This window comes from Plectrocnemia conspersa, unplaced genomic scaffold (assembly GCF_051122295.1).
Source record: "Plectrocnemia conspersa isolate PC_06_02 unplaced genomic scaffold, ASM5112229v1 ptg000005l, whole genome shotgun sequence".
NCBI classification, from domain to species: domain Eukaryota; kingdom Metazoa; phylum Arthropoda; class Insecta; order Trichoptera; family Polycentropodidae; genus Plectrocnemia; species Plectrocnemia conspersa.
The window spans coordinates 33,882,501-33,904,843 of NW_028277169.1; the positions used below are offsets into that span (position 1 = coordinate 33,882,501).

General features: G+C 30.6%; 1 protein-coding gene across 1 annotated transcript in view; it reads left to right on the plus strand.

Annotated features, from left to right (window-relative positions):
- sdk (sidekick cell adhesion molecule) overlaps window positions 1–22,343 on the plus strand; it is a 180,868-nt gene that overhangs the window by 137,692 nt on the left and 20,833 nt on the right. Inside the window, exon 2 of the mRNA XM_088186614.1 lies at window positions 18,026–18,118. Within this exon, the coding sequence (XP_088042740.1) occupies window positions 18,026–18,118 (93 nt within the window). The remainder of the gene's footprint in view (window positions 1–18,025; window positions 18,119–22,343) is intronic.

Genomic DNA, 22,343 nt, shown 5'->3' on the forward strand with positions numbered 1-22,343 from the left:
ATATTCACTATGAAAAATATATTTTTTCTCGGAAAAATCAATATGTATTTTAATTTTTATAATATAATTTAACAGCTGCTGTTTTGTGTGTATTATATAATATCTAGATTGCCTTTTTGTAGTTGTTATAAATAATTAATAAATATAGTGAAAAATATGCCTTTTCTTAATAAATTAATAGGAATGTTTTTTAAACATATTTATAACACGTAAATATTCATCAAAAATATTTTTTTATTATAATTTTACCGATAAGCAAACGATTCCTGGGAATTCCTAGATTTTTTTTTTGTTTCGTTTTTTTTTAAATTTATTTAATCCTGTAAGATTAGTTTGAGATGCCATTATTTTTATAAATTTAACGTTTGTTATTTATTTTTTAAATATCTATAAAACATAATTATATCAATGGACTAATAAAATCTTAATCTTAAAAATATTTCGCGTAGCTTTTTACTTATATTTAGGAAATACACTATTTAACGTCAAAAATTGGAAATGAGTGCACTATTTTCTTCTGGAACATTGCTACATTTTGTAACAAAGTTCTTTTAATATTGTATATACCTGATTAGTACATTTTTTTGCATTATACTATTCAAACATTTTCGTATCAAAAATTATTGTATTTCTTAGCTACATAGACAGAAACTTAAATATTAAAAAAATAGTAAATTTATGGTATTAACAAATTAAAAAAAAAATATTTATTGAAAAATGAAAAATTATCATTTTTATTTTTTACAATAAATTCTCTAAAAGAAACGGTAAATGTGATCATAAAAAATATTTTTAAATATGCTTTCTATCAGTGCTAGAAAGTACTATTTTAAAAGCTCATCAAAAGTTCAAAATAATATTTTCAATACAGTTGCAATATTTCGCAGTTTCGTTATACGGCATTTTACTATAAATACAGTACGAAATGTTAGCTTATCATTTTTCTTATAGTCGGTCATTAAACTTATATTGTCAAACGATATTTGAGTGTTATTCAGATATCCCTGTCCCTTTTCCTACTACCTGCTCTGAATACAGCTGCGAATTTACCATACTTCAACCACTACTTTTTCCAAAGTTGCAACAAAAATCATTTAATAAGGAATGAGAAATCATAATTTTAATTTTTTTGAGAAAAATTCTCGAGAAGGAAGTCTAAATGTGATATAAATATCATTGAATATGGTTTCTATTAATATTTTTTTATTCTCCGCAACAACTATTTTAAATATTATCAAAAATTCAAAACTATACTTCGCTCTACGGCAGCGGTTTCCAACCTGGGAGGCGCGCCTCCCAGGGGAGGCGCGGACTATTGCCAGGGGAGGCGCCAACATTTTTTAATGAATTATTTTTTATACCATAATATCCACAAATGAATAAAACTTGATATATTAATGTAACAGTGAAAATTCAGTGCATGAATGTTCATTTTTTTACATTTAAATATATTTAATTCCTATTAAAAAAATTATCTGGAGCGGAGAAATTTAAAAATGGCGCGTTTGCAAACGCTCTGTTTCGGTAATACACAAAACGACCGCTAGTTGCATAAAACAATAACCTCACATTTAAATGTCACTCGTGTCAACTGAAGCGTGTCGGCAGGGCGTGATATTGTTTTTTTTTAATTGTTTCTGACGTGATTTCTTCTTGAAAATAATCGTTAGTATATTTTAAACTTCATTTTTTAAAATATTTTTTAGACGAATGGATAAATTTTTGAGTGGTTACAAGAGAAAAGTCAACAATAATGAAGATACTGATGCTGATACTAGTGGGAATAAAATCAAAAAAGTACAAGGAAGTAAAGCTCCCAAGAAAAGACAATACAGTTCATCCTATTTATCATTAGGATTCACTAGTGTCATTATAGATGGCTTGGAAAAACCAATGTGTTTGTTGTGTTCGAAAGTTTTGGCTTCAGATAGTATGAGACCAGTCAAATTAAAACGGCACCATGAAACTCTACATTCTGAATACGTTGATAAGTCCATAGAATATTTTGAAAGAAAATTGGATGAGCTTAATAATCAAAAGCAAACGTTCAAAAATATTCTTTCTGTATCACCAAATGCATTATTGGCTTCGTACCATGTCTCTTACCGAATCGCAAAATGTAAGAAACCACATACAATAGGAGAAACTCTAATTTTACCAGCAGATATTGATATGGTTCGAATTATGTTCGGCGAATCATATGCAAAACAGTTGCAACAAATTCCGCTTGCTGATAATACAGTCGGAAGAAGAATCAATGATATATCTGAAGATATTTGCGATCAATTAGTTTCTCGGCTGCGTACTTCGAAGATATAGCTAAAGATGCCCATTTAATTGCATATGTTCGATATGTTGTGGAAAATAATATATTAGAAGATATATTATTTTGCAAACCCATTCCTGGAAAGACCACATCCATTGAAATTTTTAATATAATGGACAGTTTTTTTAAAGAAAACGACATAACGTGGAGTAATTGTATTGGACTGTGTACTGACGGAGCTCACTCAATGTCACAGAGCAGCTCTAGTGTCAAAAAATATGAGCGAGGAACTTAACAACATTTTTACAAAAATTATAAAAATTATAAACTACATTAAGAACAGTCCTTTGAGATCTAGGCTGTTTGCAAAGTTGTGTGTAGATATGGAAGCTAATTATACCTCACTTCTGTATTATTGTGAAGTTCGCTGGCTATCTCGTGCAAAAGCGATTCAAAGGGTATTTGAACTCAAAGAAGAAATAACAGCCTTTCTCGAAGAAAATCACCACGAAGAGGCACATTTGTGGACGAACGATAATTTCCTTGTTAAACTTGCCTATTTAGTTGAAATTTTTGGAAAATTGAGCAGTTTGAATAAATCAATGCAGGGATCACAAATGCATCCACTTGTTCAAAAAGACAAAGTAAAAGCTTTCATTAAAAAGTTGAAGTTATGGAAGTCAAATTTACAAAAGAATGAGTTGGACATGTTTTCACTGTCAAAAGATTTCTGGGCCACAGCCAATATTGAAACAAACAAGAATCTTTTTATTGAACACTTGGATAGTCTAGTGCTGCATTTTTCAAATTATTTTAAAGACCTTGATTTCTCAAAGTTTTTGTGGGTTCAGAATCCATTTATCGACGATGAAAACGACAAATTTGAGCTGACAACCATTGAAAAGGAAAAACTTATAGAATTATCATGCGATAGCCTACTAAAACAAAAGTTTCAAAATGAAACCTTAATTCAATTTTGGATGAATCTTAAAGGAGAGTATGAATCTTTGTATTGCAAAGCAATGCAAGTGCTTCTACCGTTTGTAACGTCGTATTTATGCGAAACGGGGTTTTTGGCACTGGCTGCAATGAAAACTAAATATCGCAACAGGTTAGTAGTCGAAAAAGAGATACGAGTGGCACTCTCCACATTGCCCCCAAGATTTGATAAGTTTTGTGCTAATAAACAACAACATCCGTCGCATTAAATTTTTATGCGATAGATGTAGTTGGATTATTTGTTTAAAAAAACTTATATATAAAAATAAATATACACGTATGTGTATGTTATAACTAAACCTTGTTATTGTTCTGTTAATTGTGGTTTTCAGTTTATTTTTGTAATAAAGTTTTTATTATTTAAAACGTGTCTATATTATTTAATATATTAAAAAAATAAAAGGTAAGGGAGGCGCGGAAAAAATTTTTTTTTTTGGGGAGGCGTAGTAACAAAAAGGTTGGAAACCGCTGCTCTACGGTATTTTTAAATTGTATCGCAGTTTCTTATTATTTACATATAAAAATAACGCGCGGCTCTGCATAATTCCGCTGTTTCGTAATACGCCATTTTACTATAAATACCAAACGAAATATTAGCTTATCGTTTTTTCGCTCTAAATTCAAGATTTTGCGTTGTACGTAAAAGAAAGTAATAAACACATCATATAATCAGCTAAGAAACGTGGCACATGGCCTGTGCCACCGGACTATAACCGTTGGCGCATGCATGGCACACATATGAGCCACCGGCCTTTATAGTGCTAAAAAACTATCAAATGTGTAGCAAATATTTCAAAAGCTCATCAAAAGCTTAAAATAGAATTTGCAATAAATATTTATATATTTTGCTCCACGGTCTTAAATTTTATCACAGTTTATTAATTATTTAAAAATATAACATAGCATTTTCCACAGTTTTGTTATATGGTATTTAACTATAAAATTAAAACATAATGTTTGCTTAACGTATTTTTAAATTGTATCAGTATCCATCGACGCTGTGTTTTATAGTTTACAAAAAAAATATCCTGGGGCTTGTTTCGCAAAATTTTATTATAAAACCGTCATAAATCAAGGTATGTTTTATAATATTTGTATTTAACAAATTTTGATTGAATTCTGACAAAAAATAATATACACGTTTTTATATGTATTTAACATAAATAAAAATGTAAATTATATTCGGGAAATTTATATAAAATTGCGGTTATAAAACTGTAACATACACAGATATGATATAATAATATCAAAATGTCTGTGCAATATAACTAAAGCCACATTATTAAATATAAATGATAAGCCGTAGTTAAATATTAAACCAATTTATGTTTCTATAGTCAAATGCGACGAATCCATTAATGTATAGATGAGATTGGTTTAACTGAGCAGTTTAATAAATGGTCGTTCAAAAGTAGTTTCTTTCAATTCTAAATGTATATATTTGAGTCGTTGCCGAAGAACGGTATTTTCACAAGTCATTCGTGCTGATTTTTAAGCATTTCAACATTAGTTTTGATTGCCGAGTTAAATTGTGAGATTTTCTTCGTTTTTATAATAATATGAAAAAATCGCCCCTCAATTGCCGCAATAACTGGAGCGCTAACGCGCCTTTATATTCCAACGTTTCCACAATCCACCTCCATTTTATAATACATACTTCTTATTCTTCTTGAATTATGCATGCGTTGGATTGTGGGATTCTTTTCGGCATTGTTGGCAAGAATGCGTTAAAAGTGTTACAGAATTCCCACGATGGACGACGCCTCTTCCGGCGCTTCCTTTGAAGCTTTAAAGATTACATGAGAGATGTAATCATTCTATCCGATTATGACAAGCTAAGGTGCAACGCAAATTTGCAAAATAACTTATACTCTATTCAAAATAGACTAATCAATGATTATAGGCAAGTGATACAGCTTTATTATATGTAGACCATTTTATTGGTAATATTTAATAACACTACTTGAGTTTTTTTTTTGATAAATTCTATATCAATAACCTAAAACGAATAATTATTTTTATCGTAACTTTGCTCAATGTTTTGATGATTTTTCAATATTTTACTGATAGAGATTAATTGTTTTTGATAAATCAAGTGTGTAAATTAAAAGGTTTTGTTATCGCCCTTACGTATTGTATTGTGCGTGTTCATTACACGTATAATTAACAGTGACTTCCTGTTTCTATCCACTACTGAGTATCGGCGTTTCCATTTTGTGTGGAATTTCTTTTGACTAGTAGAAAGGGTTAACACTCGGCGCTATATCTTACCCATTTTCCCAGTCACAACTCACGCACTGCCATTGATATGTACATACGATACATATGTATATACATATATAAAATATTATATTATTTCTATTTTTATTTATTCAATCAGTCTTATGAAATAATTTGTAATAAAAATATAAATTTTCAGTCGATTTTAAGCAGTTACGTTTTCATTTTAATCTCTTTAAAAAAATATGTAGTTTATGCCGAAAAAAATTCGTTTACTTTCGTACGCCATTCAAAAAAATTTTAACAAACTTATGTACTAGGCAAAAAGAAATCGTAGAAAATTTACAGCTTTAAGCTCAGCTTTAACTAATTAGCTCAACTTTAGGATCAAAGCTAGCCGAGAGTTTTTTCCCCGACGTGAAAAATAATCGATTCCACTTTATTTTTACACTCTTTTCTTGCGGTCACGTTTGCGTGTTTCGTGAAATTCCCTATGCGCGATATTAATATTTTTCCCCGAGATTAACGTTTTACGTAACGTGAAAAGCCGTTATTGTATATGCTGAAAAGACCATGTCTGTATAATTATATCGTTTTTTATTATTATTTTATTTCAGTAAAGTAGGTCGATTGTGTCGATGAATAAGTAAAAGTAATTCCCTCGACAGTTTTCATATCTACTTAATGTTTGCCCACTTAATGAAACTTTTTGAGTCGGTTGATGATAAACGCTGCGACGGGACTAAATTATAGCTTTCAAACTACTATCTAAATTGTGTTTTGTCGTTTAGCGTCACACCTGATGTACGTGAATCAAAGTTTGACGACCGCTGATGTTATCGCAGTTGAGTCACCGAGTCTCTCAGACTCGACCTTCCTTCAAAATTAGCTATTCAAATATTCAAGCTTCAACGGCTCCTCTAAGAGCCGTTGGAACGGCAACAAGAGATCGTTGCAATTTTATGATAATTTGGATTCCGATGAAGAATATTAATATTTAATATATATTATTATTATTATGTTTCTTATTCTTCTGATGCTGCCAATTATCCACAGACATTTTAAATATTTTTTTAGAACAGCACTTTGCGGATATTTTTACATATAGATACTGAAGTTAAACACCTTTTGGCTAAACAAAACACTATTGACATTATTGCCATTTCGGAACACCCAAGAATTTCCCAATGCAACTTTTAAACGCCATAAATTAATGCCACATAAAAACTCTTTTATAATCTTTGAGTCACAAATACTCTTACCTCTCATCAAGTTATTCGCATTGTTGTAATATACTTTGTAATTATCAGACAGTCGCCACAAATGCTCACCTTTGAATTTAAGCTTTCATTTTATCGGTAGTGGAGTAATAAAATTTTCCTACCTTTTTTATATGCTTTGAGATACTCACTAATAACTTCGCTTCAAATTAGCATTGTTATAATATCATTTGTATTTATCATCAAGTGCTTAACATTGAAGTTAAGCTTTCACTAAAGGATGTATTAGGGGTGAAACTAAATAATACCGGAACATAACAACTCTTTATACCCTATTTTTAAGCTTCGAGACACCTCTCAAAAATATTTCCATGTCATTTAATTGAATATTATGAATCTTATTAAAATATAAATATTAAAAAAAACTGAAATATCTTTCATGATTCTAAATCAGAAATTCTTAAGTTATCTCTAAAAAAACAGTGTCATTTTTAATTATTTAAATTTTTAATAAACATTTTTATAACTGAAAATATAATTTATCTGGCAGGTGCTAGTAAAATTATACGATTTCTGCTTTTCCAAACGTAGTAATATTAACATTTACATACCTATCATTATTTATTAACATGCGATGTATAAATGTTACAGTGAATGTAAAAAAATACGCATGGCTTTGCATCGAATTAGCATTGTTGTAATTTACTTTGTAATTATCGGACAGTCGCCACAAGTGCTCACCTTTAAAATTAAGCTTTCACTAAATATGCGAATAATAATAAAACATTCATAAGTTAATAACTAATTATTACATTAATTTTTTTCTCAAATTCTTATATGCGATATTATTATAGTTCTGAATTAAATATTTAATGCATGTTTAATTATCGGACATTTTCCCTCGTATTTTCAAAATTGCCAACATATCCTATGATTTAAACCAGGGCTGTGGAGTCGGAGTTGGAGTCGGAGTCGTGAAAAATGAGCGACAACGACAATTTTTTCTATAAAATGCATTTTTTAAATTATGAAATTTATGAATTTTAATTGCGTAATAATGAATGTGTATAGCGTATGAATATTAAACGTGTAGAAGAACACCAAAAATACCTGATATAATTAAACATTTTTGAGTCGGAGTTGGAGTGGAGTCGTGTTGTTGGTAAATATCGGAATCGAAGTTGGAGTTGTGTTTTTTTAACGACTCCAAAGCCCTGATTTAAACCATTGACTCTTGCTACATTTAACCAGCGAACGAACACTTAATATTTATATATTTTTTTTAATATTAATATTTATATTGTCATGTGGTCATAAAACTTATATTGGCAAACAAAGTTTCGAGGTGCTAATCAGAAATCTCTGTCCCTTTTTTCACTACCTGCTCTAAATGCAACTGTAAATTCAACAGATTTCAATAATTTTTATTGCTTATTTTTAAAATGAGCGTAGGGCTTTGCAGTTTTTTGCAGTTTTGTTATACGGCATTTTACTATAAAATGTTTGCTTACCGTAATTCCTATATTCGTTCATAAAACTTATATTATAAAACAATATTTTCGGAGCGTTAATAAAAAAATCTGGTCCCTTCTTTCACTACCTGCTTTAAATGCAGCTGTAAATTATTAATATTTCAACCCGACATGTGTACAAATTGTAGCTGTTATAAATTATTTAAAAATATTTTTTACAAAAATACGTTTAATGAAAATTCATTAATAAATATAATCATTAAAAGATTTTTGAATATATCTTATATTTCTAAAGCTCAAATTTAAGTTTTTCAATACATCTATACTTTGTTCTACGGTTTTTTCAAATGTTATCACAGTTTATATCGATGACATTTAATTATTTATTTGAAAAATTAACGTGGGGCTTTGCTATATTCCGCAATTTTATTATATGGCATTTATTACAAACAATATTTTCGAAGTGTTTATCAACAATTTATGTTCCTTTTCTCCCTACCTGCTTAAAGTGTAGCTGTAAATTAATCACAAATTGATTTCTAAAAGAAACATTTATTGAAAAAAATAATTTATAATTTTGCAATTTTTTTGAAAAGAAATACTAAATGTGATAATAATAAGGTTTTGAAATATGCCTTTAATTAAGGTTATTTTCTTCTCTGCGTCTATACTTTTTAAAATTTCATCACAGTTTCTATCAATGCATTTTTTTGTTGTTTACTTAAAAAAACGTGGGGCTTTGCAATCTTCCTCAGTATTTGTTACGTATTATCGTATTTTATATATTCGGTCATTGTCAAACAATGTTTTTAAAGTGTTAATTAGATATCCCTGTCCCTTTTTTTACTACCTGCTCTGAATGCAGCTGTGAATTAAAATTGCAGTGGTTATATTTTTTATTAGACAAGCTTTGAAATAAACAGTATATTGATTGGTTCGATGGCAATCCATCGTATTTTGCAAGTTATAGAAGCATTCAATAAATCTATATAATAGTATTCTTATATTATGTACAAACAGCCTATTTAGTATGACAGGGAAATTTGTCAACAAGACAGAACTACTTCGTCGTCAACCCCTTTCGTTCAGAATACCTTGCTAAATAAACGTTCATTGGCCCATATTTCGCTTTGTTTCCCCATAGTTTTCACGGCTAGCAACGATTAAACGCCATCAATCAACTGCGAACGACACAATTTAGAAATTTGTCCCCAAATGTTTGCTCGCCCAAAAAATGGGAAATTCGTACAAACAAAGAGGAAAAATATACACATAAAGGCATAAAACTATATAGGCTGTCGATCCGATTAAGTCCTGTCACGTCATATCTACGATCTTTCGGGCAAATGTTTTCGTTACGGCGCCTTTTCCAGAATTAATCGCTCACGATAGCTTGCGATACGTTTTTCGTCAAATATTCATGGCATGTCGGATAATGACAGAGCATACGATATAGCCGCTAATCAATTTTATGCCATGGGTAATTCGATTTTGAATGCTACTTTAAAATTATATTATATATAACTCCAGTGACAATATCACTTTTCCATACCAGTAAGATTTGATAGATAATTTATGTGTAATTCGCACCATACTGGCCACTTTGGTGTACAATAATAAATAAATAGAAATCCTGGGGTTGGTTTATGAAAGTATGAAATGGCAAATGGCAACCCTAAGCGTTTTTCGGTGGCATATGGTGCAAAAGTATCAGTTGTGAAGTGCATTTTGAATGCAGCGTGAAGGGGGTTCTAAAACATGAAACTGTCGGCTACCGGCGAATGGGTGCAATTTATGGTGGTTGAGGTTTTCGATGCCTAACTTATAGATTGAATCTAAAACTTGTGTAAATAACATGTATTATTTGGAAAATCGTTTGACTATGTAATATTTATCTTACGATTTTCAAAACATTTATAATTTTTATATTATAGATTCATTGACGAATATAAAATGGTTTTATAGTTATATATTTTGATAGATAAAAAGCATGAGTATCGATTGAAGTATTTTCTAGTGTTGTTTAATATAGTATAGTACTGTATGTTCACGTAAGATTTTTCCTAAGATTACTTTGTTCTCGACAAAAACTACGCGTCGTGAGTCATTCTTCGGTTTGTGGTTCACGATTGTTTTCACTTGACCGATTCGAGCTTTCACCCTTTCATAGTGCTGACTAACAAAGGATGCTGACTTGTACATATAGTGTGCTATGAGGTCACACACAGACAGCAATCTCTTCCATAATAAGGTTTTTCAACGAATAAACATCGGTATACGTAGCGTAATTGAAGATTACCTACACCATGCACTTAAATTCTGAAAGCGTAGACGTTTATTTATATACGTTTCAATTTAATAGTCAAATATCCGGTTTATGAGAAAATTATGGTAATTTCAAAATGGATGTACATTCGATCGTTTAATTGTGCAAGTATAAAAAATATATTAACATATGTATTATAGTTACCGAACGTTTCAGAATAGTTAATTTCAAGGTTGATTTTTAAAATTAATTATTAAATAGACATTTTGTATAAAATATATTTATCTAATAAATAAAATCTAATTGATATGAATCAAGTTTTTGTTGTAAAGATAATGTATGTATAACACATATATCAATGTCAGTTACTTCTTAATGCGCAACTCTAATATTTTAGCGCACATTGCTTCATATTTATCTAGAATCGTCATATTTCTGAATGTTTAACGTCTTTCCGGCACACAACTTGATTTTAACGGAAACGCTCTTAGTAGTAGTAACTGAGTTTGAACTTGAAAATGTTTGTAATTTTGCCAACAGTCCAAACTGTTCTCCGTTCTTATGTAAACGTGTAAATTACGAACGTGACCAGAACGTTAAGTCCGTCGAGTGGTAATTTTTCAAGCACGCATTCTCAGATTCTTGGCATGCATCATATACAAATTCGTTCATACTTTCGTATTGTGCAAGTTAAGTTATCTCGGCGTATCGATCTATACGCCCATGCGGTTAAATTAACCGGCTCCGTAACCCGTCCGTCTACCGAAAAAGGTATTAATTGCGACACGCGTTTTGATATATGTTTATATAATAAACGCACACCTGGGCGTATGTGCGTATTCGTTTTAGGCATGAGAACCTAACAGTAGCCAAGATTTAATCCGATTATTTTATGTGAAACGTGCATGCGGATACTAAGGATTCTGAATCTTGGAAATGTTTTTAATTCTGGGAATCGAAACTCTCATTTTGAATTATTCCCGGAATTTGATATTTGTTTATATAAATCCTAGATTTAAAGAGCTTTTATGCAGTATCATTTTAAATCTGCATCTTGATGGTTCCTAAGTAATGGTTAAATCTATTAATGACTTACTGTATAATGATTTTTTAAATTTAATTACGAAAGTCGTAGAGATAAATTATTTATAGATAAAACGAGTAACTCGGTTCAATTTCAGTATGCGCGTAGGCGTCCTATGGTCAACACGCATGTCGAGCGCTGCATCGTAGTCACGTGGTCAAGTTATAATACCACATGCTTATCGGGGACTTCAACAGACTCTTACTGACATCTTTGAAAATTTTAGGGCACCAAAAGGGATTAATTATATTTATGATAGTATATTCTTAAAACAGATCGTTATTATATTTTTTTCATATAAAATTAAATAATTAAAAAATAATTAGTGGTACTTGATTTTTTTTTAAAAAATCGTTTCAAACATCCTCATGTATTTTCCTAGATCGATTTATATAAATGTCACACCATAACGAATTCTTATTTAGAATCGATGGCGACAAATTCTAGGATAGTCACAGATGTGGTGTTCGTATTCTGAAGTATCATTTTTATGCCTTATGGCATTTTGCAAAAGCCGACAAAGATTTTGCGTAAATTGAATATTTACGACCGAAAACTTTTCACTGATATTGTATTGGTGAGTGCCCACACAAACTTTTATAATTATCAGTAGCGTAATTTTAATAGTATGACAATTTAAAAATTGCGATTATTTGGCACATTTTTCGATCGCGCGCAAATATGCCAGCTGTACGTGACAGCAGCCACCGTGCGGATGTCATTCACGGCCGCCGTCCGAACGGTATATAAAATTTGTGGCAGTGTGGCCGCTACTCGGAAGTCGGCGACCCCGGCCGACTTCAGTTGAACTTCGGTTCGGACAACTTCCAGAGAGTGTAGTGCAAGCATAATAAAGTTTCTCTTATAATATCGTCAAATTTTAATTATCACAATATCATAATGCTAGGTTCACTTAAACAGGGAACACGGGCCCTGGGAAAATGATGATTCCGGGCCTACTGATAATAATGTCATATTATATATTTTTAACATCGTAATATTATTTATTGAATAAATAATAATAAGTACAAGTTAACCCTTTCTATGCTACATATTTTCTGAAATCATACTTTATGCAAAATGTCTGAACCTTTGAATAATAACGTTTATTGTGAAAGTACTACCTAGAAAGTGGTGTTTTTGAAGGCAATGTTCTGCTCCTTTTATTTATTGTATAATATGTACAAAAATGCTGTATAATGTTATGTTCTGGCGACCGTTTTCTACGCAAAGGAAGTTTCTTGGAACCACTTTAAATATGAGGTTATCAATTAAAATTTAAGCCTTGTCGGACAGATATTGGGTTATTGATCAGACTTCTCGCAAAATCGCAACTCTTTTATTCTTGGCCTGACGACAGGGTTTATTTTAGTCGCCAAGCATCGTCCTTGGCCAAGCGTCCCCATTGAGGACTCCACCTCTTTTAAAGTATTCTAGTGTTTTTCATTTTTCGATGAGTTCTAATTTTTGAGGAATGATAAATTGATAATTTTTTAATACGTATGTATGAAAAATATATGTATTTCTTTAATTGCAATACATATCTTTGTATATGAAAAATCTTTTTACTGATAATGTCTACAAAAAAGTGGGTCAATATTTACTTACATGTAAGCTATAATAATAACGATGGCAAATAATGGTACAACATTTATTCAAACATATTACATTACAAGGTTATTATTTTAACTCTGGCTAAAATTATTAATGCGTGTTTGATTAACGGCCACTTTCAATCACATATGTTTTCTTGTTTTTGCAAAAATTATAGCATGTATATAAATACAAACATTGAGTCTTGTTTTATTTAGCTGTTGAATAAATCATTGCCAAAGATGATTTTTAAGTTATTAATACTTGCATTTTTATTTATTTTTTAAAACCGAAAATTATTTGAGAAATTATGAACAAAATGTTTGAAAATCGTAATCCTAAAACTATTTATATTATTACAGTATTTATGATTTACAACAATTTGGGTCATTATTTAGACATGTAAATTATATTATAGTTCATAATTAAAATATAAATGAGGATTGGTAAAACATTTATTAAAACATACAAGCTCATAATCATTACATTAATAATTCATATATGAGTTATCATTTAAATTCTGACTAAATTATTTAACGCATGTTTAATTAACGGTCACTTTTAATCACACGATATTTTTTTTCGAATTTAAATAAAATGACTGAAATATTATTGTATGATTTATTTAGCATTTAAATTAAAACATGAACCCATGTTTCATTTAGCGAACGAATAAAGCATTGCCAAAATCTAAATAATAAAATCATTGATCCTTGCATTATCGGTTATATTTAAAACTTATATTGTGTGTTTATCTGCTATCCGTGTCTCTTTTCTCACTACCTGCTTTGAATACAGCTTTTAAATTTGCTGATTAAACCTCTACTTGTACTTAAAATTTCAGCGGTCATAAATTTATTTATTCGTTTATAATATTATTAATTTTAAGACATAATTTTAAATCACTTGATAAAAATGTCCAGAAGTTATAGACATAGGAGCTGCCAGTAAAAAATACAGATGTCCGGGTGATTAATATTGAGTCCGCTGCCGTGGCTCGAACCCGTGGCAGTTCAATTACCAGTCTAGATATCTTATCGTATTATTATATTCACAAAATAAATGTTTATTTTATTCTCAATCGAATTAAATGTAATTATTGCTTATGGGTTTTTACATTAAATTTGTGTATTGTATGTATGGGAAAGGAATGTATGATATAAAATTAATATTTAATGTTTTTTTAAATCAACCACTGTTTGTCAAAATATTAAAATTTGGTTTGAAACATTTCGTATAATTATTATGCAATCTTTCAACACTTGAATCGTTGTCAAAATCTTTAACAAAAAAAGGAGTAAACTATCATACGATTGCCAATTTTTGTTCCGGCGACAAATAACTTTCGCATAAATCTCGAGTTGGCTTATCTTCTCCGGGCACTATAGTAGATATGAAGAATGGTTTTGGCTTTTATTCAAATTTTTCTACATAGTAAACAAGGTGGAACCGTGGGCGCATCCACGTGTGACGAACGTATCAAAACGATATTAGAAAGATGTATAAAATGATGGGAACACACCATAATGACGGTCACGTCTTTGTTGCGAGCATTTTCACATAATGACGCGATGCCTCTCGCTCTTATTGGTCGTTGAAGAAGTAAAAATGTTGATTGAACGGAATAAAAAAATGTGGTGTTGTTAACAAGGTATGAGAAGTCATGGCGTTGAAGAGTACACTATGTATGGGTCATTTTGATTGTTAATACTGACTAAGACCAGTAGAAAAACTTATCTTTAATCGGCGATAATAATAATTAAAAATATAGGTACTCTAATGACACGATAACAAACAATCTGCATCATAAAGCAGCGGGCTTTTAAGACGAGCCGCCGAAAGCTATTTTTCAGCAAAGTGATTCCTGATTTGAATTGTTGTAATTTTAACATCAACAAATACTGAAAAAGCGTGTAAGCTGTAAATGATTTCTAGAAAGACTGCAAAAACATTTTCGTATAACTTTACTTAAAATTTACTGCAATTAAATTCACGAATTTTGATTTATTTCAATCTTATTTAGATTATTAAATATATATTTATTTTCCGATATATGTTAAAATCTATCTTTATTCATTGTTTCATAGTGTCGTTATATATTATATTCTTTTAAAGTTTCCTGTTTTTTGACACATTGGATATAAAATGTCACTTTTCAATTTAATGTACCTGGATGTATTTCAGTCCCCATTTTTCGTTAAATTTTCGTGTTTTTTTTATTAGTTGGAGGCTTATTAGACATCAATAGAGATTTATAATTATAATGTCACTTTAAAAGTTTATGTTAACTTTCATACAATTTCACTACAGTCTGTTTTAACGTCAAATATTTGGAAATTAGCTTAAATTATAATTTAAAAATATGCACAGAGGTTCGCTGTGACGTTCAGATTAAAATGTGGTGTAATCGTAATTTAATTTCTAAAACAAAAAATATATTAGTTATACACTGGTCTTTTTTGTCATGTAACGCGGTGGAACGGCGTTCCGGCACCTTTTTTACAGTATTTTTAATGTTTGAAAAATATTGACCAAAACAACAGAAACGACGACCATATGATAAAAAGCTATGTAAAGTATGGATACAAAATACGGAAAGATAGCTACAATTTAAGTTACGACTTTTATTACAATATTACGAATCAAATGAAGAACATATTGACCAATAGGAGAGCGCAAAAAACAACTATCCCTTCTCAGAAGACAAAAATCCACTTCAAAAGCAATAAAATCGTGCCGTAGCCGTCGCTGTGGAAAAGTAAGAATCAAATGAAGAACATCTAAACCAAATTTTGACCAATAGGAGAGCGCAAAAAATAATTATCCCTTCGCAGAAGTCAAAAATCCGCGTTAAAAGCAATAAAATCGTGCCGTAGCCGTCGCTGTGGGAAAGTAAGAATCAAATGAAGAACATCTAAACCAAATTTTGACCAATAGGAGAGCGCAAAAAACAATTATCACTTCTCAGAAGTCAAAAATCCACGTCAAAAGCAATGAAATCGTGCCGCCGCCGTCGCAGTGGGAACGCTCGTTGCCGAGCGTTCCCACTGCGACGACGCCGACACGATTTTATTGCTTTTGTCGTGAATTTTTGACTTCTGAGAAGTGATAATTGTTTTTTGCGCCCTCCTATTGACCAAAATTTGGTTTGAATACACTTTGATCAATACTCTCATATCAATAAATTTGGAAATAAATTTTGTTATGCGCTTCTTGGCATAGGAAAAGTTGCTTTAAATTGAATATAAATAATATTTGAATATATTTTTTTTTAGTAAAATGCTTGACAAGAAGTGAGTTCCTGCACCTTTTTTGTTTAAAAAATATATTTTGGGTAAATGATACATATTACAATTGCACCTTCTGCTTCAATTAACACACACAAGTAAGCATAAAATGACTGAAGATCTGCAAAGTTTTATGAATTATAGCTGTCACATGAAATCAAATACAATATATTGCAAGCAAATTTGATATGAATAGTCTTAAATTGTCTAAAAGTAAGGTGCGTGTCAAAAGTATGCCAAAATATTTAAATAATGTGATTTGTTTTTGATTTAATAGATACATAAATATAATTTATTGTTTCAAGAATATATAAGAACATCAATACTAATAATAAATACATCTTCCAAAAGGGTCTATGATAGATATTGAAAATTATTCATATCTGCTTTGATAAATATGCAAATAGCAACTACAAAAGTTGCACGTCTTTTACAGAGATTCTCATATTCTGAGAAATGTAAAAAGCTGTGTTTTTAAAAACATTTTCTCTTAACGATGTGAAAAGAGCGATCAATGATGGGAACAACAGCACTCCATAAAATTTATTCGAAGAGGGGTCTAACATCACTTGTAACTCGTTGAGTGGATAGTCCTTAATGAGGATTATTTTGAAACTTTAAATAAATGTGAATAAATAAGATTTGATTTTCATGAGCATTTTCTAACTCAACATAACCTAACCCATTATAAAAATTAACGATCTGTGTGTTTTATATGACACCTTGGCAACATGTGAGCACTTAGTGAGGTACTCTTACTAGCGGTTATTTAAAACGTGTACGCGCAATTAGGAAATGACTTAGCCACACTTAATAATTCACGCCATAGGTGTTTAAAAGTGTCCGTTACGACCACATTAGTAGCGAGTGTTGCCAGAGTGAAAAAATAAAACAACTTTGCTGATGGACGGTTTTTCGAACGCGGACGATAATTGCTTCGAAAGCGACGAAACTTTAGTACCTGTAGTTATGAACCTTCATTGTTTCCAAGATCTTTTTAAGGCCTGATTTTCGTCCTGTGAGAAAAAAAAATAATAAAACGGTATAAAGAAGTTTAATGTTCAAATAATTTAACAGACAGGCGTGTAACTTTTTGTTAAAATACTTTTGTAACAATCTAAGAACGTTTATTTATATATTTGTTTTGAGAGAAAAGTTTTTCTATAAAACATATTTTATTAGTACCAAATAATTCACAAAAAAATAAGCTTATAATTTATCACTGTACAAGTTAAGCTTTATACTTATTAGGTCTTTTACAATTATGTATCGTTTTATTTTTCGTATAAAACATCGTATTTCAACACCTGTGCTTTGACAAAAAAGACGCAAAAATAATTTTTGTGTTTGAATATTTTTTTTACTATTTTCTCTATGCGTTGAAGTAGTTCGTTATTAGATTTTTTATATGCTTTTAATTAATCATCACGACTTTCATTCATGAGATTAGGAAAATCTAGGAACACCAAACCTGTGATGAACTTAATTCAAATTTTCTAGACACGATAGAAATGTAAAAGTTTCAAGGTCCATATGGGATTCAACCCCAGTTCTTATTATTATATTATTTTTATATATTACATACTAAGTCTTGATTATAAATTGTATTTCTTTTCAGGGTTGCAACCACCAAGATTCAACGCTCAACCCTCGTCGGCTGGAAACATCGTCAGCGAAGGGAGGACTAAAATATTACAATGCTCAGCCTTGGGTAAGTATTTTTATTTTCTTCTCCGCCCCTAATCTATTGAAAAAAAATACTTATGCACAACAAAGGAAACGAGTTATGTAAAGTGGTTGATTATAAAAGCTTTTTACTGCCCACGAGTGTATTATGAGTCTCTTTATCCGATCGCAACGTAATTTGCGTCGTTATATTGAATTACGCCAAATTATACGTTTTATTATTTCATTAGTCGAACGCTGGAACTTTTCTTATTTTCTTTTTAACATACATACGCACACATTTTATCCTCTTAATTTTATTATTGGACTAAAAATATATTGTATCGTAAAAAATAATAATTTTATAGTTACTTTTTACTTCAACAATTTATAATATATACACAAACAGGCAAAGCTTCTTTGATATACGAAAAATATTTTATTTTAATTCAATGAGAACATAACAGTACCTTAATTAAGGTCCACAATAAAGTGGGTCTTTATCTTAAGAATTTTTGAATATCTTTTGAGACGGCCCCTAAAAATATGCCACTTGTTGATACAATGAGTCCTCCGAGTTTCAAATTATTCAGTCAACGGAAACACGTGGCAAATTAGACTTGAATTCTTTACAAATCTACATTAAATGGTTTCAACAATATTTAGTCACAATTAGGGATTCCAATCCCGGGCCAAAATTTTGATCCCGGGATGTCGGTATTGCAATTAGTCGATCCCGGGATCCCGGGACCAGTCCCGGGATAATTTTCATGTTATTTTATCGATAAAAATAATTTAAAATGAATAATACAATATATTTTTACATCTGTTTTTTATAACGTACAATGTATAAAGTATGTATAATTTTAGTCTTGGACTTAAAATAAAAAATAATATAATAAAAATAAAAAAGGGAAGGTCTTATATATTTATTTGAGAAGAAAAAAAATGAGCTTTTGACAATGTATGTACATTCCTATGTACATTCATAGACACAATTAATTGAAAACATTATTTTGAATAAAACTCACGAAGTAACATCAAAGCATCAAGTGTTTTATCATTTAGCCTTGATCTGATTTTGGTTCCTAAGCAGCCTGCTGCTGAAAAAGCACGTTCAGACTCATAGCCTCAAAGATTCACAGATGACACGTGCAACTCGCGCAAGTTTGTATACGAAATATAACGATGTTGTCAATAATAATTCGATTGTGCTTGATAAATCAACCAATCCGAAAAATTCGGGATTATGTTTTATAATCCCGGGACTCATCGGGTATTGAAAATCGTTCGGGATCCCGGGATTCGGGATCCCGGGATTGGAATCCCTAGTCACAATGATACAATATTTTAATTTTAATATAAAATTAATTAAAACAAAGTTTTGCTTAAAACATTACGGTCATATTTAAGTTTACATATTTTTTGCATTCGCACGATATTTTTACAAGCTTAACCTTTCGAAGTCCAAAGGCATGTATGTCACCCCCAAAATGGTTTTACCATTGCAGTCCAAAGGCATGTCATGCCCAATTAATTTTCTATTTTCTGAAGCCATTTTAAATGATTTGATGATAAAATTTCCGGTATTTTATTTCATTACTTACACTTCTATCAATATATTACGATAAAAATATTTTTAATTGGCAAATTACTCAAATTCGTCGTAAAATCCGTTAATCCATCGATTGATTGTTAAAACAATTTCTATAACTTTTGTCCGATAAAATTTAAATTACATTATTTTTCATTCACAAACATGCATCAACGGATCGCTATCACGCGTAAACGTGTGAACGGACCGTAATATATGATTGTAAGGCATATTGTCGAATGAACGCTTTCGTCGAGGACAGTGGTTTAATACTTCGCCATATCCTTCCAAAATCAAAAGATTCCATTTGATATCCTTTGTTATATGATCGCTCGTTACACACACTGCAAGATGGTTTCGCAGGCTTTGTGTATTTTTTCTCTGAACATTAACTTTCGTAGACTCAAAATTCGCAAGGATATAAGCAAACCACAAGGGGTGTGCGGCTTCATGAATTAAATATTCCCTGGCCACGTTTTCCATGGGCGTCTCATCATCTCTTGTTTGCTCGTCTTTTCGAAGCTCATTCAAAGAGCCTCTCGCAATTATTATCAAAAGGCGAGACGTGCGGTTTTTATTTTTATATTTTTTGTTCCTTGATATTCTTCAATACGTCCGAGTGGGACTTAGTTTTTCATTAGGTAAGCTTCATGGCTTAAGGATGCATGTAAAATGTATTACCAGCTTTGTACATACTATCTTTAATATAAAATAGATCATATATACTCGAGTTGTAGAAGATTTTTGCGTATATAAACATTTTTGTGAATAATCCACGAAAGGTTAAGAGGATACAAAAATAAGTATTATGTTATATAATAATATCTCTTTCTTAATTTCGAGACGACAAACAAGGAAATTTATTTAATAAAAAGGAACGCTCAAATAAGAAACATGTTTTCATCTGAAATGTTAATAATGGTAGCAAAAAGTTTAATTTTAACTCCCATTCAAATAAAACATAATTGAAAGGTTATCTCTGTCTTATTATGAATAATATAATAATTAGAAAAATAATAAAAATACCTAATTATATATACAGAACAAATGTTATTTTATAAGATGTATAAGGTAAATAAATGTATGTAGTGTTTTACTCTGAAATTGTATTTATTTATTACAATTACGTTGTAACGCGGCAGGCGTTAACCCAATGCGTTACAGTGTTATAAACACAAACTTCGCTTAAGCGGAATAATAAACGATTATTCGTAAATTAGAATCGAAAAATACAGTTTGAATAATGAATAATTAATACATACAAATATCAAGGCTATTTATTTTTATCTTATATTAAATGTTTCAAACTTAAAATTAATACGATGTTTAATAATTCCTGCTGCCGAAAAGACTCATTTAGTTACTGTTTATGTGGACTTTTTGTTACTTTAACTATTCGAATATCGAATAGTAAACGTTAAAATATTCGAATATTTTCGTATAGTTTTTTTTATTTAAAAAATAATAAAACGTTTCATTTTAATAACTCCCGCTGCCGAAAAGACTCATTGAGTTTCTGTTTATGCGGCGGTTGCAGCTTATAGTTTTCAAAATAAACTTTTAACTATCCGGATATCGAATAGTAAACTATAAAATATTTGGATATATTCGTAAAGCTATGAAGAATCAATAAAAAAAAAAGTCAATTTAAAGCATCGTCAATAAATAATCGGTTAACAAAGACCGACGCCATTAGTCCGTTGGTTTGCTGACTTTTGACTACAAAAAACAGAAACCATTAACCAAGCGGAATAAGAGTATCACAAATGACGTTAATTTCAAACATGAAAATAAATCAAAACCCATAATTGCTCATCGAACGTCGGTTAAAAGGTTTTAACTGCCGGTTATTTCAAGTGTATAATTATGTCTATTCTGTCTATGTAGGTAGAGGTGAGAACCATTATTTAATAGACTTTTACACACTTTCCGAACACAATGGTTTCAAATACCAAAAGCCGTAATCACACTTGCATGAATATTTCATTATATACAATACGAATTTCGCCTTCGATACCATAAACACACAATACATGTCGAAAAATACATAGCTACACAAAATGATGTATAGCAGCATAATGGTTATTGACACTTGAACGAATACGGCGATAGCAACAGTCGCGTTAATAGCAAACACACGGGATTCATATATAAGTTCAATCGATCAATTATTAATAATGCATGGTAAATTTTTGACGTGTTGTGGTTTCACGTTCAAGTTTTAATATATGTCGGTTTGTTTAGACTTCGGAGTTTGCCAAAGCACGAGAAGATAGCGAAGGAGCGAGGATGGGAAAACTTTACGCATTCGCTCGAATGCACTCGATGCATAGTACGTTAACTAGGCCTATATGTTATAAATTGTGTGGTAACTCCATGAGACTGAATTCTGACCTGTGGAGTCTGTGGAATGTGAAGATTTAATATAATCATTATCATCCCGGGTTGTGTGTAAAAAATGGATGAAAGGGATTCGTTCTGAATGCAGGTGTCCGATTGATACGTTAACCCGTTTGTTGCCATAAAAAATCTTATTCGGATTGGAACTCATTTTTAGGTCGTTAAAAGTTGAATTATAATGTGAAGGGACAAAGAAAAACAAAGTATTCTTCACTCTAAAAAAATTCTGTATTACACTTTTGTATTTATTTTTTCAATCATCATGATATCAAAAAGG